The sequence below is a fragment of the Tinamus guttatus genome, unplaced genomic scaffold, assembly GCF_059628265.1.
Source record: "Tinamus guttatus ecotype Peru unplaced genomic scaffold, ASM5962826v1 Tinamus_guttatus_pri_ptg000287l, whole genome shotgun sequence".
NCBI classification, from domain to species: domain Eukaryota; kingdom Metazoa; phylum Chordata; class Aves; order Tinamiformes; family Tinamidae; genus Tinamus; species Tinamus guttatus.
In genome coordinates this window covers 5,390,719-5,415,885 of record NW_028288821.1, presented here as the reverse complement: position 1 = coordinate 5,415,885, position 25,167 = coordinate 5,390,719, and the positions used below count along the sequence as shown (strand labels likewise).

Sequence of the window (25,167 nt, the reverse complement as noted above, 5' to 3'; positions counted from 1 at the left end):
TTTCTTAGAATACAGATCTCAAATTACTAATGAATTGCATTTGACTTTGGGCCTGATGTAGGTGGAAGTGCAGACCTGTGCTAATCCTACCAGACTGTGGAAAGGATATTGCTATAAAAATGACTAAAATAGTGACTAAAATAATGACTAACATATATTACAACCATATGAACTGGATGTAGTTAAGAACACAGACTTTTCTAACCTATCTAGCATTCATGTTCTTGGCAGTATGAGCAATTAAAAGCATTTCCTAAACCAGGAAGAATGAAGGCTCTCGTCCTGCAAACTACTCTGGTTTCCTTTATATTGATCACACTGAGCTGACTTGCTTCTCTAACACTCTCTGAAAACAAACAAACAAAAAAAAACTCACCCTGTGTCACTAGGGGCACGAATGCCAAGTATTTACATCAGAAATCCTCCCAGAGTTGATATCCCAGCAAAGAGGCCACGGTGGGAATGGCTTCTTAGCAGACAGGACATACAGACTGTGCTCAGAGCACAGGGCTATGTGAGCACTGGGAGTAAGATTAGAAGCTGGAGGTTTAAATTCCTTTAAAAGAATAGGGGAATGTGGTGAGTTTAGGTGGGAAAATCCAGCTTTTAGTGAAAACCTGCTGCCAAACGGTCCCCCAAGTGACCTGCATGGTTTTGAGACGTTTATATTGCTCCTGAGTAAAACTTAGGTGGAGGGAATAGGAACAGGATGCGACTGGCACTAAAACGCTTTACGCGCCGTTCACCCCTCGTTAGTCTGCAGCGTGGTGTGTGAAGCGCAGCCCCGCGGAGCCCCCGTTCAAACGCGGGGACAGCAGGGGCTGCCAAGCGCGTGGCGCGCGGTGCCGCGGGGCGAATGAACCGCGCGAGGGCCCGCGCTGCCGATCGCCCTGCGTGCGGGGCAGCCGCGCGCGACGCTCCTGCGGGGATGCGCGGGGGCGGCGCGCGCATTAGCGGCCCCTCATTAGCGGCCCCTCATTAGCGGCGGCCGCGCGCGCCGCCACCACGCGCTCAGCCCCGGCCTCCGCTCCCACCTCCTCCCCGCGGGCACCATGTACAAGGGCTGGAAGAAGTACTTCGGGCAGAAGTCCCTCAGCGAGGTCACCATGGACGAGTACCTGGGCAGCCTGGGGCTCTACCGCAAGCTCACGGCCAAGGACGCCTCGTGCCTCTTCCGCGCCATCTCGGAGCAGGTGGGCGCCGGGCTGCGCGCGGCCCCGGCTGCATCTGCATCACCCCCACCCCAAAAACTTTTTTTTTTTTCTTCTCTCCAGTTGTTTTCATGCCAGATCCACCACCCCGCGGTGAGGAAGGCGTGCGTCACCTTCATGAGGCAGCACCAGCGCAACTTCGAGTCGGTGAGTGCGGGGCGACAGCCTGCCAAGGGGTAAAGTGCTGCTGAAAAGCTGCGTTTAGGTGGTAAAACTCGGCGTTTGGGTCGTTCGTTAGGGTTACTTCATGACGACAACGATTCTGTTGTGTGGCTGCATCCTTTCTTAATGCTCCTGAGTTTGAGTGTTGAGGACTTATATGTGTGTGTGTATATATATGTGTGTGTATTTTTGTGTGTGTATATATGTCTATATAAACTTTTATTTTTGCTGCTGTTTACCCTCATCCTTTGTCCACCTGCAGCCATACTGGGGTAATCAGAGGCATCTGGTTGTATCTGAACCTGTTGCTTAGACCAAACCACCCCCCTACCTTCCCCCCCCCCCCCCCCCAACCCCTGTGAAGAGTTCTTGGGGCTTAACACAGGACAGCTGGGATGGGTGATATTAGCTTCTGTGTTAGTCAAGGGTGTAGCGTACTATAGGAGGAGGGAAGTGGTGAGCTTCATTGTAGTTATTTATTTTTTGTAGACACTCTGGTATTTTTACCAGAGTATTTTACCAATAGTTCCCCCCCCTCCCCTCCCCCCCCCCCCCCAACTCCTGTGCCTTAAGGCAGGGAGCAGCTGAAGCAGTTTCCCCAGTCAGAGCCTTGTGGGAGTGAGAGCTGGCCAAGTAGCCCCAAGCCTCGTGTTTTATTTCCATGTTGATTTCCCTGCACAGCTTGCCATGGTGTCCTGTTTAACAGCTAGTAATATTACCTGACATAGTGTAGTTATGATTGTTATCTGGCTCAGTTTTCTGTGTTTTTTTTGTTGTTGTTTGTTTGTTTATTTGAAGTACGTGGAAGGCTCGTTTGAGAAGTACCTGGAGCGCCTGGGAGATCCAAAGGTAAGGCTGGCCCAATATTTGTGAGAGGTACTAAAATTTGAGGAGAAAAAATCAGGAAAGTAAATGGGCATTGGTTTAAAATGTTTTATTATTATTTAGGCCCCAGTCTTGGAGTCTCAATGGCATGAAAACACACAAAAACTTCAGTGGGAGTTCATGTGCAAAGGAGCCATCTATGCAGACCAGGCAGTAAAGCCGAGGTCACTCTCATGACCCTTATTTATAATTTCAACTTCTCTTTAAGAAGATAGAAGAAAAATACGTGAACTGTACCTCATAGCAAATATTAATCAGTCTTTGTAACCTTTTCTTCTTCCTTTACCCCAGTTATTTGAATGCTATACTTTTAAACTTTAACTAGTAAATACGGTGACTGCAACAAAGTCTGAAAAAAACACAGTGGTTTTTTTTTTTTTTTTTTTTTTTTTTTTTTTTTTTTTTTTTAAGTATGCGTGAGTGCCTCTTTTAGCTGCCAGAAGTAGCAGCATCTTTTGCCATCAGCGTGGTGACCATGGCCATCCCCTGCTGTAGTTATTTGAGGAAATTCTGATATCTCTCTTCTTGATGTGTTGGTTGTTTTCTCTTCAGCAAACTCATAGATTTGGTTAACTATCCTAACACTGCAGAGATCTGGTATAAAGTTCGCAATATTGAAGAAAGTTCTGCTATTTCATGTAATTTCCTAATCTCTCACAGGAAAGTGCTGGCCAGCTGGAAATAAGTGCCCTGTCAGTAATCTACAAGTAAGTGTCATTTTCCTTAAATTTCCCTGTGTTTTGGCCTGCAAAGCATTTGTATTCTGGCCTTCTTCCCCAGACCTTTGCTAGTTTGCTCTACTCGTGTTGTTAAACGTGGTAAAAATGCCACTATGACCAAGTTACTTTAATGTTTAAGTGGATGTCACCATGCCAAGCCCTTGTTTTGATAGCAGTTGTGTGGATCATGAGGAAAGACAATTCCAGTGATGTTTGTGGTATCTTTTCCCTGATGTTCTATTCTGGAATCAAATATTTCCTTCCAGTAGTAGGAGAGGGAATGTGACACAACTAGAAGCTGTGTATAGTGGAAATACTGTGTGGTAGTCTTAGGAATGCCTAAAACTCACACGTGTTCTTGAAAGCTTTAGTAGTGAGGACTACTTGGCATGTAAACCCTGAAATTTATTTAAGATGTAATATAAGCTTGCTGCAGGTGCTGGCTGTCTTGCTAAAAGTGCTTTTTGATGAACAAAATCTGACCTTCAGCAGCAGGAAGCAGCCACCTGCCCTTGCAAACTGGATCTGTTGCAGTGCTAAATGAACAAATTGGACTTTTGCAAGTCTCCTTTGCTAGTCTCCTTTACTGAGGTGCTAATCCTTTCACAGGATGTTATCTCCTGAACTTTACCATTCCCCTGGCTGAACACTCTGTCATAAATATCTGAACTAATATAATGCATACTTCTGTTACCTGTGGTTAGATGTAACTGTTTTCTTTAGAGATCTCTTAAGATGGGTGCGGTTTGCTCATCTAGCTATTGCCTTATGATAGCACTAATTTATCAGAGAAAGTATTCTGCTTGCTTGCTACAACCCAACAGCAGACTCTCCAAACAGCTGCTTTGAAATTTCATCATGATATGGTTTACTGAGAGTGCAGTCTTTCAAGTTTTGTTTCTCCTCTGCTTACCTAGTCGAGACTTTATTCTGTACCGGTACCCTGGAAAGCCACCCACCTATGCTACAGACAATGGCTTTGAAGACAAGGTGAGGACAAGTGAGGCAACTTCCTACCCCTCCCCTGGCTCCTTCTGCTCACGTGTTCATTCCTGCTGCCCAACTTTTACTCCGCCAACTCCAGCAGAGTCTGCATCTCTCATGTACCTCAATGAAACTAGCTCTGCAGTTTTAGCTCAGGGATAACCAGCTGTTTGTACAACAGTTAATCAACTTACAGTGAAGTCCCTTTCTGTCTGAGGGATGCCTTGTGTGCTGTTCCCCTGCCAATTTTGTTTGTTATTTCAATTTGTTATTGGAAACAAGTTTAATTTTGGCAGGAAGAGGGAACTTTTAGTTCCAGAATCTCCCTACTTGATCAGCTTTTATGTTCCTGAAATTCTGCTGACTAAAAACATTTCCCACTGTCAATTTAGCTGATCTGATTAGGTAGAATGAAACATCTGGACTGAGTTACTGAAGAGCAAGACAAGACAGAATTATCATATTGGTAAGGAGAAAGTGTTCTCCATTGCCCCTAGGGCCTCTCTTTGTGAAGTCAGATGACAGGTGTGTTTTTCCATTGAAATCAATGGAAATGCATTAATCTAACAAACCAGATGCACTCACTCAGCTGAGAGGTACATATTGGTCCCAGTTGAGACTCAGAGCTATTGGAACAGCTTATTTTCACAAGAAAACTATTGCTGGGGAAAAATGATCTTAAAAGAGAAATACTCTGTATAACCTCCAGTCTGAGCCCTCTATCGCTATAGATGCTGCTATTAGCCATGTGGGTAGGAAAGTGCCCTTGATGCTTGGGCAGGGTTTGGCCTGTAATAGTTTGTGTTTATTTTAACTCTTGAACAAATGTTGGCTTCAGAGTTAAGCTGGAAACAATTCTTTTGTCTTAAGACAGCATGGCATGCAAGTCAACAGTTTTTGTTTGTATAAAAGACAATTATTTATGAACTTTAACTAAAACGCAATTTTTAGCTGGTTCTACAGGCTTTTCATATTTAAAATGATAATATTTGTTTACTTTAGTTTTGGATGTAGAATGGAAGAAAATCCTAGTTCTGAGTTACGATGACTGTCATGTAGACACTGTTAGATTTGTACATCATTCCATCTTAAAGCCTTTTTTTTTGTTTTTATTTTCCCAGATTTTACTGTGTTGTTCCGGCAATGGCCATTATGACTCTGTGTATACAAAACAATTCCAGGCAAATGCTGCTATTTGCCAGGGTAAACTTGAAACTCCTTTTTTTTTTTTTTTTTTTTTTTTTTCCTTTGTGAAAGAGAACAATGTCTTTTCATATATTGCTAAGCCATGTTCTGTTTTTAGGAGTATGGGGAGTGGGAGGGAGAGTCAAGCTTGTTTATACTTTCATATACATATAATTCTTATACTGTTTTTGGAGGTGGGTATTGGACTAGATTACCTTGATAGAATAACTTAAGCCATAAGGAACCTATGATTCTCTCATTAATTGAATTTAATATAACTAATGCCTTGTAAACAGTATGCAATATCTGAAGATATGTTTACTTTCAAAACTGCAGCTGTTCTTGTGCATGGGGTATTGTGTCAATTTTTGAGCTCTGTGTTGATTTCTGTCCAGCTGTACTGTATGAGATCCTGTACAAAGATGTATTTGCCATGGATGAGGAAGAATTAAGGTCTGCAGTTGAGATGTTTCGAAGTGGGTCTAAGAAGAACAGGAACAATGGTGCTGTAGGAAGTGAGGATGCAAACTTCGATTGTTTTCCTGAAAAAGTATCCAAAATCTCGCCAGAAAAGAGGTAGTATTTGGGAAGATAACGTGGCAAGGGGGAAGCAAAAGAATTAAAACCTTTGCAAATGGCAGTAATTTAGGCTGATTTATCAGTGTTTCTCTGAATGCCTGTGGGGTGCTGGTGTGTGTGTGTGTGTGTGTGTGTGTGTGGTTTTAAATCTCATGACACAAATGCAAAGCTGAAGTGTATTGTGAAAGACAGTTTTCCCGGGAGTTGGGAAGTGTCATGCAACTGAGCATCCTCTGCTGCTGGCTATGCTGCACTTGTGGGTGACTCTAAAAATGACAGCTTATTTGTAACTAAGCTCCTTCCTTATGTCATTGCAATTGCCCTCTAGTGAGAAACTATTAACTCTAAGCCCCTGTAGAGGCAAAAATGCTCATGGAAAGTGAGCTGCTTTTTTTGGTCCATTTTTAACAGAACTGTGTTCCAAATAGACAATTAAATGGTTGCATTATTCATAAAGCTTCTGTGTAACCACTGTCTGTTGGATCATGGGGGGTCTTGCAAGTGAGTGAGCAGAATGTGTTTGTGAAACCCTTGTATCCTGTGTTGGAAACCTGTGTTCCATATTCCTGTGTTGATCACCCCAGGGCTTGAGGGGTGCCTCTGCCTATTGCTGAGCACCTGTAAGTCATGTTGACTTGATAGGGAACTGCTGGGCTTATAGCATGGGACTGTGTGGTGCTCTTGCAGTGCAATCACTGTCGGGGGGGATTTTGTTGACTGATCCTTATACAACATGGTGGCTGCTGTTAGAGGGCTGGGTGTTGGAACAGGTAAAACTTGTTTGTTTTTTCTTGCAACTAGAAGACTCACTGGATTGCACTGTATTGCAGTAAAGACAAGAGTGAAAAGCAAAATCCACCACTTGATGGCACTGTGATGCTTTTATTAGGTTGTATGAACACTTGCTTAATTTCTAACCAGGATCAAAATCATGTCTTGTATCTCTTGTAATCTTATTTTGAATTGGTTAGAATGGAAGACTGGGAAGGCAATGATAGTGACAACCCACCGGAGGAGAAATTCAAGCAAGGCACTGAGGAAGCAAAGGTTTGGCAGCTAAGGGAAAAAAAATACCCTGTCGTAAAATATTATGCTGGTTGAGGTTAAATCCCCATTTCCGCTCTTTAAAAGTTACAGGGTGGGGTGGCTAGAATGTCACTTCCCTTTATCATCTGCCTGTCTCTTTTGGTTTTGGGTAGCCCTGCAACCTTTCTGAATGCTTTTTTTTCTGTTTTCTTCCTAGCTTTTTCCCAAAGGTAGAACTTAACAAGCATTTCCTGTTCTTTATGGCTTAACTCCATTCCCTTTCAGTGTGAACACAGTATAAGTTACTGTACTGGATGGCTTCAAAAATTCTTCAGAAAAATTGTTTTCAGACATAATAGCTGAAATTCCTGCTAACTGGGAAGTGATGGCTTCGTTGGTCTTAACTAGCTTCCTTTTGATACTCTTGAGTAAAGAACAGGCTAAGTGCTATTCTTGAGCTAATTTTAACCTTTCACGGTCTGTTTCTTCAGTTTCTGAGCTGAAGAATCTCTGTGCATGTTCATATTTTTGAGTTTTATTAGGAAAGCAGACGGAAAAAGTTGGAAACATAGTGTGTGCCTATGCTAAAATCATCTACAGGTGCTGGTTTGATAGAGGCTTCTGAGCATCTCACACTTATTAATTTTAGTCTGTTTCAACTCTATTTTAGCTTCCAGAAAATCCTTCGAAGATGCCCTTTCCATATAAAGTGCTAAAGGCTCTGGACCCTGAGATCTATCGAAATGTAGAGTTTGATGTTTGGCTGGACAGCAGAAAAGGTATATTTCAGTAGAAAGTTTACATATTTTAAATTGCATTTGAGGTTAATTTTATGCATCCATAGATGCATATAGACCTCAAGGTCTATGACGCACCTCAGCATGACTGAAATGTGAAGGGCAGTTACTATTTGAATGGAGAGTTGTCAGCTGTATGTCCTCTGGCCACTAGCTGTTTTTTGGGGCTTGATTTCAAACTGCCAAATACACTATTTTTATAGAGTTATCAGATTGCTAAAAATCTGACCTCTGACACTTGCTGAGTGTGGTGTAGACAGTATCAGGATTTGAAGTACAGTACAAAACAGGATTTTGCTTTATATTGCTTTTCATATAAGCAATCATTGAAGTTGAGGTTTTTTGCTCATTTTTGGGAGCAGCATCTGTGCAAGGACTCCTGCTTTTTATGCAAGCTTTCAGCTTTAGACTTGTATTATAAGGAAAGTGTCAGGTTTAGCGTTGAGGTGTGCCAAATGAGATGAGTTGTCCCTGTCTTCCCAGCTCCCCTGGGCTTGAACGTTATGGAGGAGTCTTTATAGTCTTCATAGCATGGGTTAGGTAGCAGCATTTTTGCGTATCTTATGTGGTTGACCTTCAGAGAAAGATGCTACCAAGAAAGAAGAGTTTTGGGGGGGTCAGACATCCCCTAAACACCCCAGTTCCTCCGGGTACTGATGAAGTCGAACATTTTACAATGTGTAAGTGCATAAATAATAATGAGAGCCATTGAAATTCTGGGAACAGAGTATAGTAACTTACTATCTTTGCGAAGTACTGATGTGCAGAGGTTCTGGGTAAGGAATGAAGAAAAACCTGTTGACAACTGGCAGCAAGGGAGATGTTAAGGGATATTTGTTTTTTCTGGGCAGCATCTCATTTTTTACCAAATGCCAACAGGGCTTTAATAATGCAAGGAATAACCAGCATTCTTAGTATTGTGCAGGATTAATTCAGTGCCATCTGAAAGGACACTATAATATTGAAGTAATAATGCTACTTAATGTAATATTGAGATATTATTAATAATCTGTAACTTAGTATGTTTATGGTTTATGTTAGAACAACAGCTTCAGTTCATTATCACTATGGGGAATGTTCAGCTATGCATAGGGAAATAATTAACTCATTTTGCTCATGGCTGGTGGTTGGGTGCTGAAGTCACGAAATACTTGGAGGTATGCATGAAGAAAAAGCAGTAATTTAAAGACTTTTCCCTTTTTATTTGTTTGTAGAACTTCAAAAAACAGACTACATGGTGTTTGCTGGGCGACAGTACTATTTAGGAGACAAGTGTCAGGTTAGTACTTGAAGCAGATTCAGGTGTGATAAGTTATTAATATTGCTTTAAATGGAGTGCGGTAAGTCATACAATTGATTAACTTAATAGAATTTTCCAAGGCTTTTCTCATTCCCTTCCTTGTACCTATTAATCTGTCATCTTGGTTGCATTTTGTTTTAAAATCTAAGCTTAAGGATGGGCTAGTATGATTAAAAGGCTGCTTTGAAGTTCATTGGGAGTTAGTGGTATATATTCTGCCAGACTGAGAGCTCCAGGAACAGTGTGTGTTTGAGGCAGTTATGTGTTAAAGCTTCCACTGGGGGTCACCTGCAAGTCTGGGCATTCTTCCCTCTACTCAGCAGCAATGTAGCAGATATTTCTGTAAATTAAGAAGGGAAGGAGGGGGGGAGAAAGAGGAAGGAGGGGCAAGACAGGGGCAGGAGATGTTGAAAGGAAGTTCAGCTTTCTTCATATTACCAAGATGTATGAAGCAAGGTGTGTGTGTGTGTGTGTGTGTTTTTTTTTTTTTTTTTTTTTTTTTTTTTTTTTTCTCTCTCAATCTCTTTGTATGAGATGGCATTGTTGGCTCATTTGGTCACTTGCTTGTCATCAAGTAGAGCTTTTCTCTCCAGTTGCCTGGCTTATCTTCTGTTCTGCTCAAACTCTTAAATAATGGTCTTTCCTGGTAGTTATCTAGCAGGCACAAGGTATAAAAGTAAGTTAAACTTTTTGAACCTGTCTCTACCTTGTTTTCATTCACACGTTTTTGCAATGTTTCCTTTCTCTTCCTTTTTTCTTCAGGTTAGTATAGTGCCCTCTATTTTGCTACCATGCTGAAGAAATATTTGAAGCTCTTGAGCCAATTCAGTAATCTGTGGTCCACTAGAAAATGGCCTTTGCTATTAGTGGATTGCAGAACGTGTTCTGATTCTCCTAATATCATTTGGCTTTTCTAGAGCTTCCCTTGTTCTCTTTCAGGTACGTCTGGAGCCCGGAGGTAAGTATTACAATGCTCATATCCAGGAAGTTGGACAGGATGGCAACACGGTGACTGTATTCATTGAAGAACTGGCAGAAAAGTAAGCAGTCTGGTGACAACTTAAAATGTTGAGCTCTTTCTGGTTGAGTATGTGTGCTTGGATCTGACAGATGCCTTCAGTAGGATTACTAGAGTCTAGGAAGAGAGGAGAGTCCAGGCTTCAAATTTAAAAAGCAAGGTTACTGGAGATATGTTTACTTGCTGGCTGTCACTGTTGCAAGAAAACTCTTCTCTTTGATTTCTAATAGCCCAAGTCAGTACAGTGATGCTTATTGAGAAGTTTTGTTCTTCTGTCTCCTCTTACATGTTTTTAGTGATCGTTGTTTGGGTTGACTTTGTGGACAGCAAATTAGCCTGTTACTGACTTCACTGTAAAGTTTACATTGTAATCCCCCCGAAAATAAATATTTGGCACTTCTTCTGACAACAAATCTAATAACTTCCTTCATCTAGTTGTTTAAAGTATTTCCCCTTCAAATCTAAAATTAGGCATGTCTGCATGCTGTGTTCTGCTGTACCTATAAAAACATGCAAATGTAGAGAAGAGAAAATGTAGAGAAGAAATTCAACCCAGCAGGCTGATAGGGTAGTGTTGAGTTTAAATCCTGGCTTGCCTTTTTCAATATAAAATAGCAATAACATGCTGGATATCAGAGAAACAGGATAAGACTGTAAATAGAGACAAGCTTGTACTTTTCCCCTGCATTCTTACCTCTCCCCTTTCCCCCCACCTTTGAGGAATCTTAAGATTGATTTGTGTATTGGAGCTGGAATTGTTAATTAAGGTTTTGAATGCAGGTCCATATACTTCAGAATGAATGGGACAGCTTTGAAATCTAGTTGTTTTCTATTTAGAGACATTGACTTTCAGTGCTGCTTCTGCTTGTGCTGCTGTGTGGTTAGGTAGGATGTATTCTTGCAGCACTGCTAATGTCAGTATTTTTCACATAGGCATATGGTTCCTTTGGCAAACCTAAAACCCGTGACACAAGTGGCACCTGTCCTTGCTTGGAATGTAGTTCCTAGCCGTAAAGGAGGAAGCTATCAGAAATTAACAGGTGGATACTTCTCAGGAATAGGTTTGTACTGGATTTCAACTTTTTTTTTCCCCCCTTCTCCTTGCTCTTCTGAGGGAAAGAAGACCAATTTTAGTAGGAGCAGTCTTAGAGTATTGAAGTGACTTAACTCAAACCTGATGTAAAGCTTGCCATTGCAGAGGATTCATGTAACGTGATCCTTCAGAGAAGGATAAATTTACCCTTGCAAAATAGCAAGGCCATTGAAAATACCTAGGGTTAGTATTGCTCAAAATTACCAAGGAAAAATTCAGCATTTAAGAACAGTATATAAAGCCTGTGTCCATGTGTCAAAGAACTTACGAGTTGGACTTAGAAGGTATATATGGAAGGGCAAGGACTCCTTTAGCCAAGTAGATACAGCCTCCATTTGATTTGGAAAATGCTTTTGTAATAAGTCTTTATGAAGAGATTTTTATACTAAGAATTACACTCACTGAAACTGAGATGCTATAATCTCTTCATATTTTTAGAAGGCCCAGCTGAGGTTTCAGAATAATGGTATGAAGTTGACATACCTCATATTTTGTGGGCAGAGGGTGTTATCAAGTCCAAATAATCTTTTCAAATGATAGAATATAACTCTGGAGTAAGTTGTTTGACATCTGTATAGCCCATCTCTTCTGTCGTCAATTGAAACTGCAGAAATGGATATGAAAACGCGGAAGAGATTGCTTAAGAAAGTCCGTGGAAAGGAAGTTTTTATGACTGTGGCCTATAGTCGAGGTCAGCCAGTTCTTCCACCCCGGCTGCAGCACGGCATTCCTTCAGGGTGCTCTTCTCCAGTTCACTGTGTGCAGGGTGGTGGAAACGTGGCACCTTACGAACCCTATCATCCTCAGAATCCTCCTCAGAGACATGGCCGTGGATTTGGGATGCCGAGGTAGGAAGCCTTCAAAAGCTATTGGAGGTCATCACACATTCTCTATTCATTCTTGCTACAGACTAGTTAGGACAGAGTTTGTGCTATTTAATAGCTATTACAAGTGAGTCCAATCTGAGAGGCACTTCCTGGTAATTGCACCTTTTGCCCTTTAAACTTAGGGGATCTGCCCGATTTATAAACAGGCACAACATGGTTGGCCCTCAAATAGCATTCTACCCCAGTCCAGGAAAGAGATGCTATCAGAGCTATGACAATTTCTCCTACAGGTCCCGGTAAGTGACTGCAAACCTCTTTACAAAACACTGCTGTAAAAAGGTTGGAGGTGGTGATGGGGAGGGTTGAGTTGGCTGTTAATGGCATGATGATGGGAACGTGCTTCTCCAAAAATGACAGAGTTAAAATCTAACAGCAAAATCAAAGTGAAACTTCAGTTATTGTGATTCTTAACTGCTTCTCTCCTTTTTAAAGTTCATACAGCCGTAGTCGCCGTCAGATGCAGTGTGTGAATAAGGAATGTCAGTATGGGTTTGTACCAGGAAATGGAGAGGACCCTCAAGGATCAGAAGAAACAATAACTTTCTATGAAATTGAAGAAGGAGATGAAACTGCTTTTCCTCCTTTACCAGTAAGTAATGAGCAGGAGATTTTATTTTTAGAATTTATTTATAAAAGGTTATACAAATGCAGTTCATCTAAGTACAGCATCTCTGCTTCCTTGGATGAGCTTTAGCAGTCAACATACTTTGGAGAAGTGAAGGCTGAAATGAGGCTAGAGCCTTCAAAACCTACTTAGTCTCTGTTTTTCCCCCTAGGTGTTCTGCATGCAGTTGTTTTATTTTCTTAGTCTATTTTGATACAGGTAGAATCACTTTATTCTTTCTATTGCAGTTTGATAACAAGAGGCTTGGATAAAATAACATCTTCTTCTGGATGTCTGCTATCTAGGTCTAAACATTGTGGGAGTAAGCTCTTCACTCGTTTGCCACACTGTAATTTATGATTTGTGTAATTAGATTCAGAAGCTGTAGAGTGATAGTCTGGATTGTTCTTATGAATTTACAGGAGGGATAACTTGGACTAGCATGCTGTTCCTAAAACAGTATATTCTGTTATAGCAATGGGAGGGGCGGGGGAATCAAAATCTAGACTTTTTAAAATAGTCTTGAAAGCTGGTCTGTAGATGAAGTGGCACAGCATTCTTAAAATTTTAAATCAGTCTTCTATTTATTTATTGTAAATCTAAATTTAGTTCAAACTGCTTCAAAATTGTTAGATGTTTTCCTATCTGAATAAGAAAGCAGCTCTTCTAAAAACTGGTAAATTTGAGACTTCCTTATTGCATGAAAGCAGTGGAAACAATTGCAGACTTAGAGATTCAGCGGCTGTTTGCTGCTGCCTCCTGCTATGCTAGATCTGTGATCTTTGCCCTGTGACTTCAACCAAGAATATCAAGTAATAAGGACAAATTATCCTGAATACATAAATATTCTTTTTACAGGCATGAGTTCAGTATAGCTTAGTAGCTTTCTGTCCCCCTTGCTAGACTAAACTGTTGCAGCTGCTACCGAATAATTTCTCATGTTCATTCAACCACTTTGTCAATGCCAAAGCCTTTTCTCTGTCTCTTCCTTGTCTTGTTTATTAAAGGAATTTAACATTTCCTGGGGAAAGAGGCATCTCACAGAAAACTCTACCATCCTACTAGAGGCCTGGTGGGAAACTCTTCTGACTCACAACCTCTACTTCAACCTTGGGAATTTAGAAGGTTCTCTGAGCACTTTATTGATCTCATAGCCATCGTGTCTTCTAAGGAGAATTGAGGGTCACCTTAGCCATTACAAAAGAGTGAATTAACATCCAGTACTCATGCATCTCAGTCCTGTGCTCCCACTTCTTCAGACGACTCTAGATTTCTAATTTGTGGTGACTGACTTTCACACAGAGGACACATGAGGAATTACAGGGGTAATTCCCTGATGGGTGCTTCTCTTGAAGTCAGGCTTGCATGCATGGGTCCAGTTAGTGCCAGCAGTGGAGTCTGTGCTGATCGCCAACCTCATCGGTCTACCTAACTGGGGCTAAAAACAACCTCTTGAACCATTCTGTTGCTGGTTTGGTGGAGGTGCTCCAGGATGAAGAATGTGTGAGTCTATATTAGAGGTAGATAAAGAATCTTGGCCTGCTGTCTGTGATCTGTCCTCCCTCTTCCCACTTAGTTTTAACCTGAAATAAAGCCAGCTCCACAGTGGAGTGGAGATGCTTGAATGGGTTGCACAGGGTAGTGATAACTTTTTCAAAGATTAATTCCTCTGTGTGCTGGGCGAACAAAAGCCAGAGGGAAGATGCATGTCCACAAGTATTTTGCTGTATGGGGGATGCTAAGAACAGCACACAGATGGCAACTGTAGTAAGTGGCTGCAGCCAACTTTTTCTGCCAGTCTGTTTCAAGGTGTCAGGAGGCTTTGCTGTGCCCCGGTGGCATGGGGAAAGGACGTATATGATTCTAAAATGCACACTATTGCTTTCTGCTTTCCAGAGCCAGGGCAGCCCTGCTCCCATTGTCCATGGTCCAGCAGGGTTCTGGGTAGCAAGGAGAGGCCCCAACTCTGTTCCAGCAAATAAGCAGGCCCTGAATTCCTCAGGGGAGGAATTGGAAGAAACAGGTGAAAACGGTGAGTTCTGAAAGGATCAGTGGGAGGAGAGGAAAGACAGGTTTGAAGATCTGCAGTGTGCTTCTGATAATTGAAGAGGATTGTGTGGGTCTCCTCAAGATCCATTTATTGTGTGTGTTTTGAACATGTGTGTGCATGTCTTTTGCTGTCTTTTCTACACAAATGAGATGATAGTGCCTCTCAAAGTGATATTTCTTCAGCTTTTAGTTCTATATATGCACTTGAAAGTATATTAGGTCAAACTATGCTGTGCTGAAGTTCGAGAAACTTTTTTCTGTGCGACTTTATTTTGTTTTCTCTCTAGAAGCATCTCAGATACAGGAAACTAAATCCTATCAACTTTGAAAACAAAGTTTTGGCGAGTGCCAGTAGCAATTTCCTCATGTTTTTAGTCTTAAATTAGTGCCTGCAATCTACAGTAAAGAAGAATAAAAATGGAAACTTTCAGACTTCATCTTGGTTCAGCTGTTGCATTGCTCTGAATTGTTCAGAGAAAGTGTATTATGTTAGGTTGTACTGCTTGTTTGAAAGACTGTCTCCTTGTCCCCCTCCAGAACACCAAGTTTCTTTAGCCTCTTCTGTTCAGATTGTGCCCTCTTTATCTTGCAATCAAAGACAGTAGTTATTTTTTAGATTTTAAATGAAATTATGAGCTTGTATTTTTGGTGGTTGGGGGAGGGGATAGGATAATAATTCTTTTCAAAGCTGACATAAAGTGAAAGCTGATGTCTAATACCTTACAGCTCTGATTAAAGTCCATAAACTACAGCGACTTTGTAGATTGGAATTTTAAGTTTGTCTTGGTATCTGCAGGTGGAAATAGTGCCTCATGATTTCATAGTCCATATAATGTTAACAGGGGGAGCGGTCAGTTTTGTCTCAAACCTTTTAATAAAATTATAACAGGTTCTTGCTTGGCATTGTGTGGAGGGTGTTTATGCTTCCCCTGATGGTAGTTCAATTTCATGTTAGCTGATGCACTGAGGTGTTAATTGTGGTTGCTTCCACTTTAACACTGTCCTTCCCCACCCCCTGCAAAAATTAAAGCTTCCTGTTCTTTCCCTTCTAGGGAAGTTTCACGAAGAATACATCTATGCACCTTCAGGTGAGTAAAACTTGGTCTCTTCTAATACAACATGTGATGACTGCAATGCATTCATCACAATCTTAAAGTTTCTGAAAGATTAGATTTAATGTCACTTTCTCAATTAACTTTGCCCATGCCCTCCAGATCCAGACTGTGAAACTGCAACAGTATTTAGTTCAGCAGAACCTACAGCAAACTTGGTAAGATTTAGTCATGGTCTGTTTGGATTAGGAATCCCTGAAGTACTTGACATTCTTTATTTAAAAATTGGCCTTGGAAGCAGGCTTACTGTAGCAGGTCAGAGACCATTTTTGGAAGAAAGGAATGATGGTTTCATTTAATTTATCCTTCTCTCTTCCTCTTATGGCCTTTTTTTTTCTTTTTTCTTCCCCCCCGCCGCCGCCCCCCCCCCATCTCTGAGTTAGCAAATACAGTCTGAATTGTACCAGGCATGTGCCCTCTTTGTGGAGGGCAAGGCAGAAAATCATTAATGTATTTGAGTCTTGTTTACTCTTCCTGCTCCAAACAGCCCTTGCATTTATTATGTTATGCTGGACACTGTGTTCCAGTTGGTCTTAACTCCTCTACAGTGGAACTGTATAGATCTTATCTTTGAGAGAACCAGTTTTGGACTTTTTTACTTAAAACTAGCTCTTGGGCTGTGACTTCTCCCTTCAGTCACCTGCTGGGTACATTGGGTATAACACCAGTCTTAAGCCAGTTTCACTCTGACATGCATTACTTCTGTAACTAAAGATTCTGTTTTCATATATGCATGTGTACATAAATGTATGCGTGTATATATAGTTCTTATATACACACACCCACAGTTACACACACCCAAAGCTTAAAAACTTCCTAATCCTGTGAATTCTCTGCCGCTGAAACGGATCACACTTTGCTTTGCAATCCCTTCAGGAAGAAGGGACGGTGTCTGTCTCTCCTCAAGAAGGAGTTGCTTCCTACAGTTATCCCCAGAAGGTAAGAACTTGTGCTTTAGTGGGGCAGCCTTGGCGGGGGTGACTGCTGCACTCGGTCTCTCCAAGTTCTGCCCTCTTGTAGCAAAGAATGCAACCCCCTGTACTTAGAAGCAAAGCAGAAGGGTGGGAAGAGGCAATGCAGGTGTTTGCAGCTCTATTTCCAGATTGGGATTTCTCAAGCCAATTTTAGATAACTTAAGTAGCTGGATGTGCTCTGGATGTCCTAACTAATATGAACTGAGACTTAATTCCTGAACTATGTTAATTCCAAAATTTGCATAGCCTTTGTCAAAGGTAGTGTCTGGAGTTAGTGTGCTGATGCTGTGTCTCTTCTGCAGGTGATGGTGAATTCTGCAGTTATCTCAACCTCCACCTGTGTTAATGCTGCTCCAGCTACAGTTTTCTCCTCAAATTCTGCTGCTTCCACTCAAGCCAGTGTCACAACAGCAGTTCCTCCACAAACAGCAGTGCAACCAATCCTAGTATCCCCCCCTTCTATAGGGAGGCCAGGTAGGAGGTGGATATTAAGGCAAGGGATGAAATATGTAGGTTTTTGGTTACTGTATTTCCCTTCCTTTTCTTTCACTTGTTCTACCAATCCCAAACAAATATTGAAACAGTTCTAGAGAACAATTCAACTGTAATATGGAACTTTTGTATAGACATATAGTTAAGCCTTGTTAGATTGGAACTTCTTATGAAATGGGAGTGATTAGTAAAGAAAACTACTAAAAGTTTAAGCTCTGAGATTATCTAAAGTACATACTTAACTGTGTAACTTAGCATGCTGCTCACTTAAAATGTCATTGCAAGTTTTACTTGACTCTGTTTCCTTCTAATAGCAGCTGTTTCTTCAGTGCCGTTCCCAGTTTATTCGTCTCCTCTTCCTCCAGTCAGTGAGGTGGGAGATGCTGGTGCTGCTCCTCCACCGTACTCGTGTGATCCCAGTGGCAGTGACCTACCACGAGGTAATGAGGGGGCATTTTGTGCTTCTGCTAATGCTGCTGTGTGGCACGGTTCTGACTTGTGTTTTCCGTGTGAACTTTGCAGAATACCTGTAGTGAGAGGAAGTAGTTCTTGGGAAACTCAGAGAGCCAGAGGGAATATTATTGATGCTTATGACAAAAATGTTTTTAATTCCTAGTTCTGAATAGGAAGTTAATATCAGACTCAAACAAGATTTACTGTGCCTTTAAACAGTATCCTAAGGAAAAAGAAATAGTAAAGGAAGAGTGTTGATGGCTGATATCTTGCTGGCTCTGGGTGGAGTAATTTTTTTCCTGATAACTGCTCAGTGTTGTGCATCTTCGTGAAGTCCTGCTGTTGTACAACTTGGTGTGCGGTTGTCCTGTGTGACTCTGCAATGTCAATCTTTAGCATCATAAAACAAGGATAAAGCATAGGGCTTTGTTCCTCAGATGTACAGCATGCTCATATACTGCTGTAAATCACAATAGGGTCTTTTGGATTTTGGGTAGGAAGCCACAAGTATGAAAAGACCAGCATAGCATCTATCAGCAAAGCAGCTCCGAGTTAGCTTTCAGCTTTAGCTGGCTGCTGAACTTGGGCTTCTTTTCTAAAATAGTAGCAATTCTTGATTAATCATCTTGCTCTTACAGGTTAAGAATACCTGCTTATCATGCAAGATTGTATCAAACAGCTGAGTTCAGTGAACAGTGCAGCACACATCATATTTGCCTTCTGGGTTATTAATTTCATGGCTCTCAAGACTCAATCAGGGCCAGCAATTTGGGAGAGCTTTCCTTAATAACCCAAGAATCGAGCCGTCTGCTGTCAGCAGCACTCACAAAGGGCCTCAGCCACAGGGATAAGTATTGCTTATTATTATGCTATATAGGTTGTTGGTTGTTTTTTTTTTTTTTTTTTTTTTTTTTTTTTTTTGCTAGCTGGGAGAGTAGCTGAGGCATGAGTGTCACCTTCAGATTGCTGCACTAATCTCAAGAAGCAGATAAAACTGATCTGGGATGCAGTCTTGCCCTAACTGCTAAAGGACTGCTTGGCTGTATAGTTTTGGACAGCAGTAGAGAAATGCTGTCTGTTCCCCATGCATGTCCTTTGACAGTGCATTGGCTCAAGCTGCACCAAGGGTTTGAAAATTGGGAAAGGCTGTAAAAGCAAAACTGGTTACTCAGCTGGCTTGTCCTCTGCATGCAACATTCAGCTTGTCCTCATGTGCAGTGCCTGGGGGCAGAAGTGGTCTGGAGTTCAGGTGCAGCTGTACCTCTGCTGCCACTGTAGCACATGAAACAGTCTCAGCTATTTCTGCCTTTCTTGGCTGACTGGCAGGGGCCTCTAAGTGGGACTATTTCTGGCATTAGTGAGGCCAAGCTAGGGGTAAGCTATAGTCTGCCCTAAAGAGGAGTAATGCAAAACTGGTGGGCTGCCTGCATGCTCCCTGCACTTGCACTGGGCATAGATCTGCATGCAGCTTGCAATGTGTGTGCTCTTCCTGAGCCTCCCTTGCATGGTGGGTTGGATATGGTGAATGTCTGTGCACCATAGCTACTTCAGTAATCTTCTGTATGTACAGCAGATGTTATTTTAAAAGCCTGTTACATTGAATTCAAGTTTCTGTATTTCCTGTCTACTGCTGGTGTGGGGAAGGACTTTTCATTTAGGGGTGAGTGAGGAAGTAGTACTCTGTATATGTACATGTGTGCATGCACACACACATACATAGATGTATGTATGGTCTGCGAAATCCAGGCTTTCCTTTTTGCACTCTTTCAAAAGATGAGCTCTACCTAATTGCCTGAACTATTTTCCTTCCTCTGCAGCTGATGAGGCATTTCAGGCTAACTAGCTTCTACCTTCAGAATATAAAGGATGGGTTTTATTTGCTTGTATATTACTTGTAACACAAAATATTCCGGTAACACAAATTGTTTTTATGCCTGATTCAACATACTGTTATCTAAAGTAGCTCTGTTGTCCCTGACTGGGACTGTCTTCAAAGTACTAATCCTAGAGGGACTGTTTCAAATAACAGAAATACCACCTCCCTGAACTGCAGCTACCAAGAGTATCTGGCCATAGCTGTAGAGCAGCTCTGGGCCAAAAAAGATATGGGTTATCAGCCGTGTTTCCCATGCAACATGTCTCTCTTGCCAGAAGCTGATCTGGAGGAAAGCAAGATGCATAGTGTTATGGCATGGCTGCTCCAAGCTCTGCTAGCTCAGTATTGCTAATGCAGAACCGCCACTGCAGTAACTGTTTTTGCAGGTGCTCTCCATTGATCTTGAATATTCTAATTTTCATGTTCCTACTGTAGTAAGATCATTTCTGGTGGAACTAAGCACACATCAGAGTTAATTGTGTTCAACTTTAGTTGAATGTCCTTAACTGAGGCTTTGGGCACTTGGGGAAATTGGGTGTTAAGTGTACTGACAAGAATCTGGAGTGGATGTGGATTAATAGCCTCTTCAGTCCCTGCCTGCGGCTCTTCTCTCCACCTAATATCTGCTGTGTCCTTCAGGGATGAACTTTTTTAGAATTTCAAGGCTGATGGTCGATAAGCAATTGCATGCAGTGTTTATGCTGTCACTGCTGCAGTGCAACCTTCATGGCCATTAAATGAAGAAATCCAGGATCATTACTGTAGCAGATGATAAGCTGTTCAGCTATCCTTGACCTGTAGTTTTGCCTGCCTCTGTGTTAAGAGGTACCAGCAGGGCTCATGTTTGACCTTGTGTAGTCTGACTTGGGAAGCAACTAAGGTAGTAGACAAGGGAGGAAAACAAGCCAGGTGCTTCGTGTTTATTTGTGCATTTGTCTGTCTTAATTTTAAGACCATCTTGGATCCTTCAATAGTGTCTGGGCTTATAAAACATGTTTGCTGCAGGAGCTTAGGTGTCTGACTCTGCTCCCTTGTAGTTGAAGAAGCTGTTGATAAGACTGCTTGATACTGCTGTGTCCAGAGAAAGCTTTTCCTGCAGTATCATGGGGATTGAGAGCCACTCCAGCTTACCTTATGGTAAGGTAAAAACCTTACCGTGCAGGAGGACAAAGTTCCTGACAAGCTTTTACTGGTAGCTAACACGTGCTTCATATTTTTGTGTCAGGGTGGCTAACTTGTTTTTAGTGTAGCTGTTACTTCATTAAGTTGCTTCATGTTTTGCTGAGGATCATCTTGATTTCTAGACATCTAAAAACATAAACAAAAACTGGTCTCCTGCTGTACTTGCTTCTGTTCCAGTGTTCCACGGACGTCAGTGTTTCCAGTATGGGTTTGTCGCTTCAGTCTCCCAGCTCCTCCTTTGTACTGTTAGCTCTGCTAGGAAGCAGCTGTTTCATTCTGCTCGTATGCTTGTTTTGCATAGATTTGCATAAATAATTGAAGAAGATAATCAGATTTTTAAAAACTCATTGCGAACATAGTTGTTAAAAGCATAAAAGCTCACATTTTTGAGTTTTAAGGCTATTTTTAATATTTTACTGCCTGGGACCAGTGTTGCAACTGAAGCACCACTGGTTTTGGGAGTAAGCTGAGAGCTGCCAGGCACATGGAGGGACCCCTGCATAATACCCAACAGTGCTCAGCAGGTTGTTGCCCTGTTCGGATACGCTGGGTAGTAAAAGTGCTGAGAGTTGACAACAGAGGAGACTAATCCTCATTAATTGTAGAGTTGGGGTTTGGCTTCTCTGTACTGTGCCTGTCTGCCCCTTGGGGGTAGGACCCAAAGGAGCGTAGGGGGCAGAGGTGGCGGGAGCCCTCAGTGGCTTGTGCACCATCTTGAATGGTCTCCCTGTGGTGCCGCTCGGCTCTCCAGCTCCCAGCAGTACTAATCAAATGACTAAGCTGCCTTCGTTGTGTGTGCAAGTGCGTTGCCGTGAACGGGTGACTTGCTCTCCTGCCTAAGCATTTTGAAACAAATGTGTGGGGTGTGTGTGTGTGTTTTTTTTTTTTTTTTTTTTTTTTTTCCTTCCAGACTGAGAAATCAACCACTCTTCTTGCTGTATGCGCCAGCTTTGCATCATAGGATGAAAAATGTGCTTTTCCTCTTGTTCTTCACCGTTCCCCTCCTTGTCTTGCCTCTCCCCATAGCAAACTTGACAGTTTTTGAATTGCTTAATTCTTTTGGATAGTTGGAAATCCATTTCCAAGTTCAAAACTATTATTCTTGCTCGATGTTTAAAAGTCCCTCTGTGCTTTTGGGATTTCTTGTCAGAGTATCACAGATTTGCCTGGGGCCAAATTATTCAGTTCTTGGATGACTGAAGCAGAAGGCCAACTGCAAGAAGGCAGGAAAGTGGGTATCCTTTGATCCTCATGAGGAAGACGAAGGAAGGAACATCTCCTTTAGATCAAATCAATATGGGAGGAATCAAAGTCTAATCCTTCAGGTTGGGGATTGCTACATGTCTTGTCCCAGCTGATGTTTCTCTGTAAGGTTATCGCTCAAAAGCGTGGAAGCTGGAGACGGTAGGAAGCAGCATGAACCTGGAATCTCGATGAGTTGGACCCTTTTTTCACATGCTAACCCAGTGTGGTTATTTTCAGGTTCTGATTGAGTGTTATTTTTTTTTTCCTCTGAAAACCCAGCTTTAGTAGGAAGTCAGAGCTGCTAATCAAAGTGCTGGTATTCTGTGGAACCATGTAACTGTCTATTATCAGTTGAGTGATCAAGATGAATAAACCAGAATCAAAGTTAACATAATCATTGAAGTCTGATTCAAAGTTGAATAGACAGAGTAACATATGTTGTACTGGATTAATTTACCTAGAAAGATGCATAGCTCAAATCTTGTGATATGCAAGATAAAACTTTTCAGAAAAACTGAAAGTGTAAGGATTAAATATTTTTACTTGCAGAAATGGCTTAAAATGAAGTGCTCTTAATGTGTGTGAATTTCTGTTACTTCCCATTCCATACTCTTCTGTTCTCCCTAATGTCATGTCCTTTAATTTCAGATACAAAGGTTTTGCAGTACTATTTTAATCTGGGATTGCAAGTAAGTGCTTTTAAAATGACTACAGTAAATTGCCTGTAAAAACTGCTGCTTGTCTTGACAGATGTACTGATGTGTTAGAGGCTTAGCAGTGTGCTAAATGTGTATCCTGTGCACTTGACTATTAATACATACAGGTTTTCTTGGAGGAGTTAAAGCAGAGCTCAAGAAGTGAAAGTTCAACCCAAATCACAAAATACATTAGTACATCTAGTTTCTTTTTGATTTTTTTCAGAGGGCAGTGGATAAATACTGTCCCTCTCATGAAGATAACAGTTTAAACTCCTCCTTTGAGGAAAACTGGATGTGCACATGAAACACCACTGACATCTGTGGTTCGAGCACTCTGGGACCTGTACAGCTGTGTTCAGACTGGCTACCACCACTTAGTGTTCTTGAAGTTGTTGCTGTGGTTAAGAGTTGTCCTTAGTACAGCAGGTGGGGTAGGGGCTGCTATACAGGCAGGTAAAAAGCTCCTTCAGCTGGAGAAACAAGTCTCTGAATATGAGAGAGTCAGTAAGATGGACATGTTGGTTCTCTGTAAAATGTGTAACAAGGCACTACAACTTGGATCTGGAAGCAAAATAGGTGACTGACTTCGTGGATTTTGCAGTAACTTTTCTGGCAGCCTGTTTTTGGGGGAAGGGGGGAGGAGGGTGTATATCATCATCTTAAAAATAGGAAAATATGCCTCCTACTTTTAGATCTGAAAATGAAGGTATCTGGAGGAGGGATGGAGACTATGTTTGTGGCCATGGCCTTGATATTTTTCCCTTCTTTCTGAAGTATTATCATCAGAGCTATTGGCATTCCATGGTGTACGTACAGCCAGTGCCGCCACCGTCAGCCGTGGAAGCTTATCCAGCATATCCCGAGCCTGCTCCCGTCCTGGAGCAGCCAGTACCTCAACTCTACACTGATACGGGGCGTCCTGAAGTCCATCCAGTTCCCCTGGAAACCCCTGCAAATGGTTAGTATTTAAGACCACATGCATGAGTTAAGAGAAGCTAGAACAGGGATTTCTAGACTACAACTGCTCAGTAACAGCCTGTTATCCAGTGGGAAGCATTTGGTTGGGAGGTAATGGGGCATTGTAGCTCCTCTGCTATCTCTGCTGCTCCTCGTGGTTATGTCAGCATTGCTGCTACTGTCACTAATGTCAAGGGCTTTGTAAAGCTAGAAAGAAAAATACAATCTCTTCCAGCTTGGTACACTACTTCAGCAATTTTAGAAAGTTTTTCTAGATATGTCTGTCTGATATTAGTTTATCGTTCTTATTGATAATCAAGGTATTGAATCACTGCATATGCGTGCAGTGAAGGAAACAGTCCAGCTTTGGCAAGTTCTGTGCTCTGGCACTTGCACTCCATAGGTTTTTTCTTTTTCTTTTTTCTTCTTTTTTTTTCTTTTTTTTTTTTTTAAGTAAGAGAAGTGGTATATACCTTTTTTTCCAACCACTGCATGCTCAGTTGCTACCTTCTAAGTAGCCATTATTTCTGGCAATGCCTTTTATTTTGCATAAAACTCACAGCAAAATTTAGCATAGCCTAGCAGCTTTGTAACAGGCCTGCAGATACATTTGGTAGTAAATAAGAAGATTGCATTAAATGAGGAAAAAATGTCAGAAAGGGCAGATGCCTGCCTCATTAAAATGTGTGAAATTTCCAATACTGACTGTTTGCATAAGAGTATATGAGAACAAAATGATTGCTTAGAGGAAAAAGGCTTAATGGTGTTCTGATAATATTTTAGCTAGCTGAAGTGTGTGTGTGTGTTGCCTTTTTTCAGTTTCGTATGTAGTCAAAGGTTAAATAGGGGAAGAATATCATATTTTACCTGGTGGTTCTTGAAAAGTTGCCTCTCAACATAGGCTGCTGTTACTCATCTTCATAAAACTGCTCAAGAATTTCCTAAGTTGCCTTCTAGTTTCAAGACCTGCACTGGGAGGGGTATATATGGGCACAGAATTGTTGTCACTAAATGGATTTTCGCTTTTGCCACTGGTTTAACACCATTCATGGCAATGAAGGTCTGTATAAAAATTTTTACAAAGCTTAAAATATGGCAATTCTGTCTAGGGTGTATTTTGTTTTGCTTTAAGGTCACTTTCAAAATGCCGAGCCTCCACCCCCGTCCCATGGAACAGTGTATTATCCAGTGGTGTCGGATCCCTTCAACCAGCCGCCTCTCCCTGGGTTTGACTCTTGTATCTCTTTAGTACCTACCTACCACTACATTAGTTCTTGGCATCCAGTAAATCCGTCCTATGGGAATTCTCCCCGAATTCCTAATGCTGTAAGTTCTGGACCACTGCACCAAGTCAGCTATATTACCTCACCTAACCCTGCACCGCACTACGTACCTCAAGGAATGTGACCCTGAGAGGTGTGTGAGCTCACTCCTTGCATGTGGTTTCTCTTGTTTCTTTTTTGTCAACTATATGTTAATATTGTTTCATAACTGCTATCCTATCCCAGTGGGCTGGGTACTGGTTGAGTAAACTGAATTTCATTTGAATTTCATATTTCTCTTCTGATTTATGCTAATGATAAACAACATCTTTTCAAGTTGAGTTAGTGGGTTCTGTGGGAGGGTATGGTAAAAGGCTTCACGGAAACTGTAGTGCTGGGAACACAACACTTGTAATC

The 25,167-nt window shown here is 41.6% G+C and overlaps 1 protein-coding gene across 1 annotated transcript; it reads left to right on the top strand.

The window, feature by feature from the left end:
• Window positions 1–1,051: 1,051 nt before the first annotated feature.
• Window positions 1,052–24,951, top strand: LOC104579975 (ALG13 UDP-N-acetylglucosaminyltransferase subunit). The gene is made up of 23 exons (XM_088527543.1): window positions 1,052–1,193; window positions 1,275–1,358; window positions 2,172–2,222; window positions 2,919–2,965; window positions 3,895–3,967; window positions 5,083–5,164; window positions 5,542–5,722; window positions 6,697–6,772; window positions 7,422–7,530; window positions 8,763–8,827; window positions 9,788–9,888; window positions 10,800–10,927; window positions 11,570–11,807; window positions 12,279–12,435; window positions 14,347–14,482; window positions 15,552–15,587; window positions 15,714–15,769; window positions 16,479–16,550; window positions 16,888–17,059; window positions 17,395–17,517; window positions 22,482–22,522; window positions 23,306–23,489; window positions 24,621–24,951. The coding sequence occupies exons 1-23, from the start codon at window positions 1,053–1,055 to the stop codon at window positions 24,893–24,895; spliced, it is 2,628 nt and encodes an 875-aa protein (XP_088383669.1). The 5' UTR covers window position 1,052; the 3' UTR covers window positions 24,896–24,951.
• Window positions 24,952–25,167: the final 216 nt, after the last annotated feature.

What these genes read in the sequence shown, in the direction of transcription:
- LOC104579975 (XM_088527543.1), top strand. Translation starts at nt 1,053, where the DNA reads ATGTACAAGGGCTGGAAGAAGTACTTCGGGCAGAAGTCCCTCAGCGAG. An exon ending in ACCAGCGCAACTTCGAGTCG is followed by an intron (nt 1,359 to 2,171) that starts GTGAGTGCGGGG and finishes GTTTATTTGAAG; the next exon opens with TACGTGGAAGGCTCGTTTGA. An exon ending in AGCGCCTGGGAGATCCAAAG is followed by an intron (nt 2,223 to 2,918) that starts GTAAGGCTGGCC and finishes AATCTCTCACAG; the next exon opens with GAAAGTGCTGGCCAGCTGGA.